The sequence below is a fragment of the Rhododendron vialii genome, chromosome 3a (genome assembly GCF_030253575.1).
Source record: "Rhododendron vialii isolate Sample 1 chromosome 3a, ASM3025357v1".
NCBI lineage: Eukaryota > Viridiplantae > Streptophyta > Magnoliopsida > Ericales > Ericaceae > Rhododendron > Rhododendron vialii.
In genome coordinates, this window is record NC_080559.1 from 17,595,584 (window position 1) to 17,608,732 (window position 13,149).

Sequence of the window (13,149 nt, forward strand, 5' to 3'; positions counted from 1 at the left end):
TATTCCTGCAGTTTAAATCAAACAAGTTGCAAGCCATTGTTTCACAATGCTCACAAGAAGGGAGGTTAGTATGTGAACTGTTGCTGGCTAGGGATGGGTTTATTGAAACTCCACGCAGAGAACTGGGGAAAACAACTCCACTAGTTTGTTGATTTTGCTGATTAAAATAAATACTTAAACAATTTAAGCTGTCTAAGAATCTTCGATGGTCCCCACGTGTATTCCAGAGATTATCTAGAAGACACTGTTGGGTATCATTCATGCTGTCAAGTAATTTAGCTTCCTAAATTTTGTGCTGGCTCCTTCAGGAAATACTGGCAGGAGGATTTTCCCAAAGGGAATGGTTTTCTGTTGACTTTGAGCCATCTGTAAGACAATCAAATAAATCATTAGTAGGGTAAATAGAGCAATTTTGTAACTGATTTAATTCATCTTCTTCTGGTGTTGATAAAAATTCAAAATTTACTTGTTGATCAAAAGATGTAGTAATAATGTTGTTACTGGTGACTGTGAATGGATAAAGCAAGTAAATAAAGGGCATGCCTAAAATTACTTTGTCAGTTAAATTTTTTACTTTGGATACAATTTAGATCTGCTCCTGTATCGATGAGAGCAGTGACTTGGATTGTATAATCTCCTATTGTTAATTTGACACGAGAATGCCATTTCTGTATATTTATTCGGTTGATTATATTTAATCTATTACTATCGTGATCACTAGTTGGGTGATCAATATCTTTTTCTTGACCAGAATTTTGGTCTTGATCATCATCTTCTAAGGTTTCTTCAGAAGATGAACGATCTTTTTTCTTTTTGAAAAACTTATTAGTTGATTTTGGAAGTTGGGATTTGATTTTTATAATTTCCTTTTTAATGAGATCTATCTCATGCTGTAGATCATGTAAAGTAACTTCTTTATTAATTTTATTAAAACGCTCCATAGTAGCATTAAGGCTTATTATTGGTTTATTGTATTGAGGTTGTTTCCCTTGTTGTACCAAGAGTTGTTTGAGTTTTTTAATATATTGTTGTTTTAATTCTGAATCATCTATTCTACTTATCAGGTCAATTAACAATTCTTCTTCTGGTAATTCTTTGATAAGTACATTTATTTGTTTACAACAATTATCAGTACAACCAATCTTAATTTGGTTGTCACTTGGACTTTCACTAAGAGAATGGTAATCTGAGGATGTAGTAATATTTCCTTCATCTTCAGAATTACTCAGGTTTGCTATTCTAAAGATTTCCAAAATCTGCTGTTTATCAGTATCAGATATATTAAGTTGACTGATTTTTGCTCGGACTTTACATTCAGTTTTGTAATGCCCTTTTTTGCCACAGTTATAACATGTAATATTACGTTTGTCATTATCATTACTTTTGTTTTTATTCTTTTGACTTTTAGGTTTTTCGTAATATTTTTCTTTGGATTATTTGGGTTTACTATTCTTAAAGTATCTGTGACTCTTACTATTGTTAGTTGGTTTAGTATGGTGTTTGGGTCTTCTTCGAGATGGTGCTACTGGTGGTAGACCATACTATTCACAAAAGTTTCCTAACTCATATTTAGCTTTATTTTTGTCTTTTTGGGCTTGTTTATTAATTTTCATATCAATGCACATTCTTAGACCTTCTTTTTGAATGGTACTAACAATGTCACCGTATGTTAACTTATCATATTCAATGACTCCTGTTGGTTGACTGAGGACATCTCTAATTTTATGAGCAAATAAATTAGGAAGTCCATTAATAAATTTTTCTTTCCAGAATGATTTTGTACAATCATCTCTAAGCATGACTCTAGATGTGAAAACATCTTTGTACCATCTAAAATCGCTTAATGTTAGACAATGCAAATTACTCAGTTGATCATGTATCCTAGAAGTATGTTACTGAGTTGTCCAATAAAATGTTTAATTATGGTATAGATTAGAGTATTGACTCCATCCGGTACTCCCATTCCAATTTCATTGTCAAAAATCGGGAGACCATTCTCATCTATTTGAACGGCATGTTTGACTTCTCATCTATATATATTATATTTTATATATATATATATATATATATATATATATATAAGTATATCATGATATTAGAAATCTAGAAAATGTTTTATTTAATAAATCCTAGTACTTGTTGGTAAGATTATCTCTATTATCCAATGGGTAATATTTTTCCTAGTAGTTATTGACCAATGGTTAATGGGGTGAAGTAATATCTACTTAAATAATGCTTATACGTCCTTTTAGTCATATATGTATAACTATATATATGGGTACTTTAACAAAATCTAGTAAGTACTTTTGGTAGAAAATCTAAGTTTTCTATTGTCCAATGGATAAAGATTTCTCTAACATTTATTGTCCAATGGGTAATGCTTAAAAGGTAACTAAATGGATTGGTAGATAGGTTCCTCCAACTAATTGGTTAGAAGGTAACTATATTTGCCAAATAGGGCTTTTTAATCAAGAAACAAATTTTAAAGGGCTAAAATCCAATTAGAAATCAACGAGAAAATTACAAAGCCATCCAAGAGAAAAGAATTTGAATAAGCAACGAGATTTTTATTTACTAAAAATCGGAGTTGTTACATGGAATGACGTTCTAAAAGTCGCTAGGCGCTAGTCAGGTGGTCGGCCACCTTCAAGCGATTAATCGGTGCACATTAATTAGTAATCAGCGATTAATCGTTAGTCGGACTTAATCGGATAGGCTCCTCAAACGATTAATCGCCGATTAATTCCCTATTTTAAAACATTGAACATGCGACATCTCAATAGAAATATCCATGGGATAGAAAACCGGGAAGAATGGGGGGAGTACTGGACTTTGATTTGAACCAACTAATCTTTACACCATGTTCAGATCTTGGATTTGTGGCTAGATCAGACCTCGGAAGAAAATGAGGCTCAAATGTCTTTATTTTTCCTTCCTCCTTTTTTTCACGAAGAACATCAACAAGAGGAGACGTGAACCTGCTTGATTTCAATCGCAAAAAATAAAAGGATTCTAGGGAGAGAAGCGGTGCACTTTTTTATTCCGGAATATGTATATTTGCGGCAATTGGGTTAACTCTCATTGGGTCCTCCCGGGATTGTAGACTAACTAGAATTAACTGATGAATATTAAAATTTATATAAATGCTATTTATTAAAAAAATTGATTGATTTAATACAAGTTGACTTTTGTCACGACAAATTAAGAAAACAATAGCCACTTCAGCGGCTGCAATTCCTATAACGAAAAATTCTCCTTCATGATTGTATAATAACTGTATTTAATTAATCTCGTCCTCTCTTTTTTCTTTTCAATGGTCATTAGGCGTTACAATTTAGAACCCTTGTGAGCCTAGGGCCACCCGTAAAAACAGAAAAGAAGTTCATTGTACTATTGTAGATGAATGTTATATCTTGATAAATTGTATGGTTTCTTTGTGGATTCCTGCACCGTTCTTTTGTAAATATGTATCATCGAACACTTACTTATTTCATTAATGTATTTCTATTGTGTTCCCAAAAAAAAAAAAAAAAAAGTTGCGAGTTCCTACGAACTTTTCAAAAACATTCTTTTCTTGAATGCTTATTCAAAAAAGTTTCTAATTGATCTTTGCTGCCATTTCTTTTTTTCTCTCTGTGAATTGGTGTAAGCTGATGAATTTCCTTAGGTTAGCACTAGGGGTGCGTGCGGCTGTAGACTGAAATCTAGTCTGTACTCCAAGGCTTAGCATCATCATCAGCCTATTCTCCTTTCCGTTTACTCAGCCATCATTTCATGTGCGAATGAACCAGTAATGTACTCCAATTTAAAATGTACTGCAAGCCAAACAATTGATTACCGCAATGCTCTCGTGTCAAGCAAAGCCCAGGAAAGAACTAGAAAATATTCCACAAGTATCTACGATTCTTGCTTCACATTGACCATCTACAATTATCCCCAGTATAGAATACTTCCCAGCAGCACAAGTGAACATGGTTACGAGAAAATTAGTGTATTATCTAGCCAGTAATCAAAGACGTGCTTGAGCATGCTCTGGTTTATGGGAATACTCGTAATCAAGATGAACAAAAGCACGCTCGATCTCCGGAAGGAGCTCCAGCTTCTCCTGCAGAGCCTCGCCAATGTCGTGGGCCTCTTGCAAGGGCATTCCTGCCGGCAGGACAATGTCCACCTCGACGAAGTAGTGGGACCCAAATGTGTAGGCCCGGACAGTGTCGATGTGCCTAATGGACTTGTGGTGGTTCCAGCAGAGGTATGTTAGCTTCTGTAGATATTCTGGTGCTGCAGATTTTCCCACGAGGGAGTTGACGTTTTCCAGCACAGTTAATGACCAAGTGCGAATGGTGTACAAGGCGAGCTGCAGTAGGTAGAAGGTGACACAGGTTAAACACAGCCAAGATTAGGAGAATTTTACGGTACAATTGAAGCATTTCAACTCAGGAAATGGAAAATAACAGGGAAACCAAGCAAATAAATTTAGTTTCCTAACTTCATTATCGTCTTATCTTTTATTTACCTCTTAAATAAAAGGATTCAGGAAACAAGATGACTCCCAATTTAGGGATGTATAGAACCTGTGCAAAGATCGAAACTGCAATTGAAGGATTTCAACTCCCAAAAAAACAAAAAGATGCAGTGTACACTTTTCACTCAACAGTAACTGAGGATATGCCAAATAAATGGTACAAATTCAAGCACTATTTCCAAATGACAGCCTAAAAAGGAAACAAATACGCGTGCATGCGCGCGCGCACGAGAGAGAGAGAGAGAGAGAGAGAGAGAGAGAGAGAGAGAGAGAGAGAGATTTTTCTTATTCAAACAAAAAAAAAAGAAATGAAAATGGGCGAAAGAGGATAACTCGACGTACAATGATAGCTCCAACAGGGTCCATCCAATCGCTAAAGTAGTTAGCCAGCAATGCAGCAATAAGGCCAATGATGTTGGTGATGACATCAAAAAAGTGGTCCTGTGCGTAAGCTTTGACAATCTCATTAGTAAAAGAGCGGCAATACAGAACCAAGAGGAGTTTTACAATTGTCACAGACAGCATAATCCCAATAACCCATCGTTCTTGCTCCTTCGTCAAGTTGAACTCACTATCCTAGAAAAGGTCATAGAAGAGAATATGAGAATCACTTGGCAAACAGAAAAGAAAATAGTTTGGAGTTTTAAAGAATCAGCATTATATTTCACTTCCTAGCATCCGAAAGGTCAAAATCAATCTCTCAACATACATAAATAGAACCTCAGCTTGCTAAAATGTAAGGGATAACTGTTCACTTGCCTCAGATATCAGAGTGCGCAGAGACTCCAAGATGATCTGCAGTCCCAGAGTTGCCATAACAGAAGCAAAAACAAGGATTCCCTACAAGATTATCACAGTATACAATGAGTATCTGAATGTCTACAGCTTCAACAAACCTACAAGCAGTAAGAACTGCCAAGTGCCAATGGCACAACTTAAATTTCAAGTGGACTCAACGTGCCATATTTGCAGCACAGTGACACCAAAATGAAGAGTAATGCTAGGCCAATTTTACTTCGAACTCTAATTCTGTAGCACATAATTCTTACAGGAAACTAATTACATTTCCACCATGCAAGTGCATGATGGAAACTGAGTAGGCCAATTGGAGAGGAGGAAGAACATACCAATGAAAGCATCAATCACAAGGAAGAAACAGATTACAACTGTTGGATTCATGAACAATACTAGTGACTGATACTAGAAGCCGGATTGTGTTTGAAGATGCAGGGTTGTAACCTTTGGCCTTCTGGATATGAAAATTGGTGAAGAACCTCATTGCATTTTGCTCGTGAAATTAACTTGCAATACATTTTATGGAAATTGATATCCACGCTCCCCATCTCTCCACCTACACTCCTGTTTTTTTGTCTCTATTAGGGTGCAATTACTAAAATGCCCCTGTAAGATGCCATTGCTTGAATATTGTAGATTATAAAGTACAGGGCATTTTAGTAACTTCACCCTAATAGAGACAAAAAAAAATAGGAGTGTAGGTGGAGAAATGGGGAGTGTGGATATCAATTTCCTTCATTTAACCTTCCTTATCCTACCATCTTAATCTATGTGAATAACGCCAAGGAAAACAGCATAAAGTTTATCACGAATTCATTGCCTAAAAACTTCCCCAATATTGATGCCATCACTGAGACACCCAAGCAAGTTAAATCTACAAGCCAATATCCACCTGCACAAATAGAATCATGTGCAGGAGGGTATGCTGCCAGCCTGCCACGCTGTCCAAAGATAGACTCATGCCGCTAGTGCTAAGTACATCAAAACTCTTAAGTAACAACCCTAATTCATACTCTACAGTCTACACTAAATAAAACTATGAAAGCCAGAAGTGATTACACTCATAAATCGAGTACCAAGTTAAGCCATGCCATTATCCACAGCTATGCCAATGCAAAAGAGATGCTGAACAAGATATTCATGTCGAATAGCTTGATATACATTGTTGGCCCCATTTCTAACAACTTAAGGAACCATTGGTGACCTAACATGGTAGAGAGCCTTGGTTCTTGGAGGTCTTAGATTCAAGTCTCTTTGTGTACATTTGTCCCCCTTTTCATTATACTTCTCCACTATGCATCCCGTCTGACCCTTAGTACATAAGTTTGCATCTCTGCATGCAAATTCATAACGTATGCATCCAGAGGAGAACCTTGTTGGGCCCATTTCCTAACAACTTACACTTTTACTTTACGAACAGTAGGTGATCTAACAACACGGATCTCAGGGAGTTGATCTACATAAAAATAAAAGAGTAAGAGTGTTGAAACTAGATGACTCAACAAGAAAGAGAAAAATACAAGAAGACCACAGAAGCATCAATCGCGAGGTGACACAGAGCACCATCTCACCAAAAAGAAGGAAAAATTATCTAATAGACAAAATCAGTATCATGCTCCTAAGTCCTGCTCTGAAAATGAAAAACTCAAACAGCAGCCCAAGGAAGAAATGCGAAAAGTATATATGTGAGCCAAATTCATAAAAGACCCAGTACTGTCAATACACAATCATAGACATGGTATTTAATATTTATTACAAACAATATTTCAACTAGAAGAGGGTAAGTGGGTGACTAACCAATGGCTGCATCCGTTTCTTCCCAATAGGATATTGATATGGGTTTGGTGTCTGCATGGAGAATGCTGTAAACCACAGGATAAAGCCAGAGAGTAAATCAAGGAGTGAGTCCAATGTGGATGCAATAATAGCTAACGAACCACTCCTGAATGATGCATAAACTTTGGCAGCAAAGAGAATCATGTTTGCAACATTTGATAATCTTATTGCAGTTGTCTCGCTTCTAGCCAACTTATCCCTCTCTTCCTGCAACATGAACAATTCGGTATTAGTCCAAAACCCCTTATTCTTCACGTTTGCCCTTTCTAGTATGCTGGAAAATGGCATTGCTTTTCTTTCATAGAGATAAAAGCAAGAAGGGATGACAAACCTTTGACATTCCAGGGACAAACCCACGCTCTGCTAAAGCATCCATTTCACTAAAGCCCTCCAGCATTTCAACCTGCTGCTGATAATACTCAGCCACATAATCTTCTGGGCCTGAATTCATTTAACAAGACAATGAAAAAAATGGGCTCATGTAGCCACTAAGTATTATATTCATTGCATTGGTGTAGCTCGACATGAATACCATACATAACCAAGCTTACGTGGTTCCAACGTGCATTACAAGGATACCAAACGCTATGATAGTGACTTTAAGCGCTAAGTTGATATTGTAAGTGCTTAGTTGATTTGGCAAGATGCAATTATTGTGATAGTGACTTTTTAAGAGGAGAAATTAGGAAGCATAAATCTCCAAATATGTTTCCAGTTCTCAGGCCCAAAAAAAAAAAGAACTAAAAACCTTGTTTTCGTATCCAGAGTGCTAATATCAGACTCAAACAGTAAAATGAATACTTCCACTTGTTAGATTATAGAAAACTAGAAGTTAGTAAGTTACAGCAAATTACTACCACAGTCCGTTTGGTTACTGAGAGACCAGAGAAAATCAACATAGAATACATCTTTGCCACCCCTAATTTCCATCAATTTGGCTTAACCCCTAATTTCCATCATTTTGGCTTACATGAGAGAAAAGAAACACATAACCAAAGCCCTCTTAATTCTATCCAGTTCAGTTAGTTCAAGATTCAAGTTCTTAATACATGGGTAATTAAAATCTGTGATACTTCAAGTAGAGTTTCCTGCAATTTTGCCCCGGTTCTTTACAACCAAATTACCAAACAGACATGAATTTAAATCATATATATAAGGGCTGAAAAACGTTCAAAATCCTCAAATTACAAATTTCTTTGAAGCAATACAAAATTTTTGGTTCCACAATCCTGACCAATCCCCTCAAATTTCACAAACCTCAGGAGTCCATTTTTTTCCTTTCAATAAAGAAAATAAACTTCCATTATCCAACTTCAGCTACAAGGCTTCCATCTCCAACACTCCAATCAATTGACGAAGTACACAGGAAACTTCTAAAATATTCAACAACCATCCACTTTGTTCAACTTTTTCATCTAATATATCACCTTACATCCTTAAGAACAACTCTCTAAGAACATCCACAGTGGTATAATCAAAACCAAAAGGTTGTTAACGTTAGCAACATTTCCTTAAAAAAGAGCTCACATTGGAATAACCAAACTTAGCAACCTCTTGACAACTCATCAAATTTTGGCTCTTGGATAATCAAAACTAGCCACTTTTTGCCAATAACCAAATTTAGTTGTCACCACGTTTCCTCAATCAAGTACACCATCATTACACAAAAACTTTCTCTCTCTTCCATTTTCAACATGTTTCTAAGAAAAATGTTTTTTAAAAAGTTTTTTTTTTTTGCAATAACAGTTTTTTTTTTTTTTGCGAAAACTGTTTTTCCCAAAACTGTGTTTTTTTTTTTTTTGCAAAAACACTTTATTTCAAAACTGTTTTTTTATTAAAACTTTTTTTTTTCAAAACTGTTTTGGAAAATTTGTTTTTTATGTCACAATTTTTAGATTTTTATAAGTTGAAAAAGTGATGTGGCAAGTTTTGGTTATTCAATTTTGATTGTACCATTGTGAATCTCTACATTGTTAATCTTAGCAACCTCTTAAATGCATAACCAACTATGATGTGACAACTTTTGATTATTAACTTTTGGTTATTCCACTGTGGATGCTCTAAGAAGTGCAAAACAGTAATTTATCTGTTGCCTTCAAATTGCTAATAACAGTTCAAGGTTCCCTTCAGGAAACCATTACCGTATTCATAAAAACATACCCACAAATGCAGAAACCCAAATAATAATTATTATTATAATAAGGATAATGAAAAATCTGAAGAATAAATCAGAAACAAAGTGATTCAAAGTAGCCCCAACCAACAAAAATCTAGTCAGCAGAGAATATTGCATAAAACTAATAATCAACAACTTGTATTTTAATCATAAATCGTTTTAACAAATGAGGAAAAACTCACCTAATCAAAAGAATCCTTTTAAAAATATAATTAGGCTGCGAAAATTGGGAGTGAAATTACCTAAAACCCCAAGACAGTCGTGAAGGCCACGAGGAGGTTTCTCTTTGTGCTCCTCCGATAGCTGAAATCCGTCGAAGTTCAATCGCCACGACTGGTCGCCACTTCCGGCCTCCGGCAACAGGAGTTGCTCCTCCGACGGGTCCCGTTCACCGTCGAAAGCTACCTGCTCCACCATTTGCACCTAGAGAGAGAGAGAGAGAGAGAGGGGGGGGGGGGGGGGGGGGGGGGGGGAGAAAGAGAGAGAGAAGAGCGAGAGAGTGTTATAGTTATAGGTACGTGAACATATATAAGGCCCCGTTCCAAAAACTTTCTTAAAAAATAAGCAGCTTATTTCACATTTTCAAACTAAAAAATAATGTAAATGAAAAATAATTTTTCAATTTTTTTTCATCGTATAAAAGATTTCATCGAGATCTTTCAAATAAGATCCATATTGCATATTTTTAAATTTTAATTAAACTATAATTTTTAAGCTTAAAATTGCTTTCTTAAAAAATAAGAACTTTTTTTCGTTTGCGGAACGGGCTCTAAATGTGGTTAAGAGGTAGGGAGAGGGAATTTGATGGAATCCGAAGGGCTTTTGGGGGATTTTAGACTGGAGCACTGTTGTGGTTGCCAAAGCCGGAAAATTTTGAACACGGAAGCGAAAATGGACGTATTCTTATGAGAAATTTAAACTCACGCGCCCGAATCGGTTACGCGCCTTGTTATTGGCTTAATCGAGACCACGTCGTTTTGCAAACGAGTTGAGGTGAACTTAACTTTTGCTGGTTCTGGTTTTTTTTTTTTTTTTCCCTTTCCTAGGGACAATTTAGAAGTGCAAAAATCACTCCCCTTTTTCTATGAACTTTTAGTGGGTTAATCGTTTATTTTGATGATAGAAATCATAAAAATTAAAAAATATAGTCAAAAGTTGAAAAAAAAAAATTAATACAACACCACGCTAAAGATACTTACAAAATTGTGAAAACTTTTACTTTTCAAAAAAAAATTTGGCCTTGCATGATTTTTCTAACTTTTTTTCACAATTTTATACTACTTTGTCGATTCATCCAATCAAGACAAACAATTACTCAAAAATATTAGATCCAAACCTAAGTAAACGTTAAAGACAAAAAATCAAAGAGACAGTCCAAAAAAAAAACAATTAAAAGTTAAGACAATGATTCCTTATTTCCGTAGTCTTAGAGAAACGTTACATGGTACTTCAAACACCCATATGGCTAGGGTCAGGAGGCGGACACAAGGGGGTGTCTAGACTTTGAACCACTACACAAACAACTAAACTTTATAGATTAATTTAGAAAAATTATATGGAATCGGATGTTGGAAGATCTGGAAAATATACTTGAAATTCTTATATACATGTGGGCATAAAATCCTTCGAAAATTCATCTTACTAATCATTTTTTGATCGCGTCTGGAAATTGAATAATGATTACCCATATATAAACAATCATCGTTATTACGTACAAAAATAAACAAATAAGAAATTTTTATACTTTTTAGTTTTTGCTAGCTATCCATTTAGAAATAGATGTGGTTGGAGCTTTTTGCCAAGTACAAAACCATCATAAATCTTACATAAACATGGGATTGTGAAGAGTGTTCAAACGTAACAGAAGCATTCATGTTTCGGTGAGGTTATCTGGCTTGGGGCAGTGGTCAAGTGGTGAGATCAACGAGCCTAAAACCACACAAACAAACACAGTGGCAACTATAGGAATTTCACGGGTTGAAAATTTTCTTCAGTGTGAATCACATTCGACCAATGTCTAACATTGTTAATTATTGGCCAATTCAATCTTTAAAGTTTTTCAAAAAAACCGCACTCTAAATTATCTCTCAAACAATTTTAAGGCGACGAAATTTTCTTGCTTATTTTCTAAAAAAATAATGTATTGTTCCCTCCTAAGGCCTCACGTTGAAACCTCTCATGTAATATCAACGGGGTTAGTCGCTCTAGGCATTGTTCTGGCTTTAATCGGGCTTAAGTTTGAAACATTAGGCCTCATGTTCGAAACTTCGCAGGCACTATCAACTCTTATTAGTTTGATCGTACGAGGTACTGTTTTGGCTATAATTGGACCCCGTCTTAGTGGACAATGGGATTGGATGCTTATGAATTAGCCGAGGTGCACACAAACTTTAAATTAGTCGCTAGGGTGGGATCATATCAATTGTTAATGAGTTCATATATCGGCCAACCGATTTCTATAGCATACAAGTAGTGGCATATTAATTTCTCGCCATGGGTCGGCCGACCCCACTAATTTGGTTACGGCGTCACCAGTGCAAACACATAAACACTTGTCACACATACACTCACAAGGCATATGGGGCCCATATTCTTGTGAGCTTTTTTGTGTTTGTTTGTGGTTCTAGACATTTTGGTGATGAGTACCGATGGCAAGTGCTTCCTAAAAACCTGATAAAACTATGGGTACACATACAACAAATGTACACCACATTTTATGAGACCTACTTAGGGATCCCATACAAATGATTGGAGCCACTCGATTTTTTTAAAATATTTTTTTAAACATCTCTCTAAAAAACCAGCTCCATCGGATATCAGTAAATGCCTGATCGATTCTATGCCTGACTCTCTAACAAAAAACTTTGCATAGAATCAATCAAGCCTTTACCAATATTCAACGGAGCTAATTTTTTACAAAAATGCTTAAAAATGTGTTTTAAAAAAACACTGAGCGAATCTGATTATGTGTATGGGATTCCTAAAAGCGATGTACATTTAATGTACGCCAAATGATGTACCAATAGCAAGGCTCCTAAAAACTTGATGCAGCGACACGTGTGTGGTGATGCCAGCTCTGGACTTCGAAGTACTCCATTTGAGAAGTCGTCAAGTGAACGATAGTGAAAAGACTGTCAAGTGTCAAATGAAAAGATAAGTTCATGGGAGAATTACCGGCAGGAGGCGTGAACAAGGCTTATGTACCATCCGATGGACTCCACTCTCCAAATCACCACGCTCACGACACAAGAGAAAATATTCACCAAGACATGGTGTGTCAAGTTGAATTAATAATTATACCATCCCTTATGTATCAGTAAAAAACCCTAATCCCATTTCCATCCCAACGTTTCCCTCTGCTCCCCTCTCCGTCTCTCTGCCTCTCTCCGCCTACCATTTCTAGGGTTTCTCTCTCTCTCTCTCTCTCTCTCTCTCTCTCTCTCTCTGCGCGTAGGTGGGTGGGTGTGTCGATACAATTGTTCTGATGTGTATCTTGCAGATGTTGGCGAAGAGGGTAGAAATTAAACAAGGCAATGGAAGTTGGCCGAAAAATGAGAGAAGTAGCTGCCATGGAAAAGGAAGTTGTTGCGAATTGCGATGCGTGTTAGCAATGAGCAAGATCGAAGGGTTCGGCGCCTCAGTGGTCCCTTTGAGGCTGTAATGGTGTTCAGTCCCATTCATCAAGGTAAATTCTTTATTTTCCTTTCTATATATATTCCAATTTTTTAGGGGATTGAACGTTTGACACTCTTAAAACTTGGACATCGGCAGTCGGTGGATTTTGACTCCTAGAAAGTACTTGATATGCTCAAATGTG

At 36.2% G+C, this 13,149-nt stretch overlaps 1 protein-coding gene across 2 annotated transcripts; it reads right to left on the bottom strand.

The window, feature by feature from the left end:
* Positions 1-3,770: 3,770 nt before the first annotated feature.
* Positions 3,771-10,118, bottom strand: LOC131318775 (metal tolerance protein 11). 2 transcript variants are annotated; one of them, XM_058348743.1, is made up of 8 exons: positions 10,103-10,118; positions 9,810-9,862; positions 9,575-9,763; positions 7,488-7,597; positions 7,118-7,363; positions 5,285-5,365; positions 4,868-5,101; positions 3,771-4,357 (listed from the first exon to the last, which is right to left on the bottom strand). In XM_058348743.1, exons 3-8 carry the CDS (start codon positions 9,747-9,749, stop codon positions 4,010-4,012), a joined length of 1,194 nt encoding a protein of 397 aa, XP_058204726.1. In that variant the 5' UTR covers positions 9,750-9,763; positions 9,810-9,862; positions 10,103-10,118; the 3' UTR covers positions 3,771-4,009. The 2 variants fall into 2 exon arrangements, with proteins under 2 accessions (XP_058204726.1, XP_058204727.1); XM_058348744.1 differs by lacking the exons at positions 9,810-9,862; positions 10,103-10,118 and having other exon boundaries at positions 9,575-9,779.
* Between the last annotated feature and the right edge of the window lie 3,031 nt (positions 10,119-13,149).

Bases quoted from the DNA above. Each gene is read 5' to 3' on its own strand.
- LOC131318775 (XM_058348743.1), bottom strand. From the start codon at position 9,749: ATGGTGGAGCAGGTAGCTTTCGACGGTGAACGGGACCCGTCGGAGGAG. The intron at 5,102-5,284 runs GCAAGTGAACAG...GACCTTTTCTAG, and splicing joins TGCGCACTCTGATATCTGAG to GATAGTGAGTTCAACTTGAC. The intron at 4,358-4,867 runs GTACGTCGAGTT...TACCTACTGCAG, and splicing joins ACCCTGTTGGAGCTATCATT to CTCGCCTTGTACACCATTCG.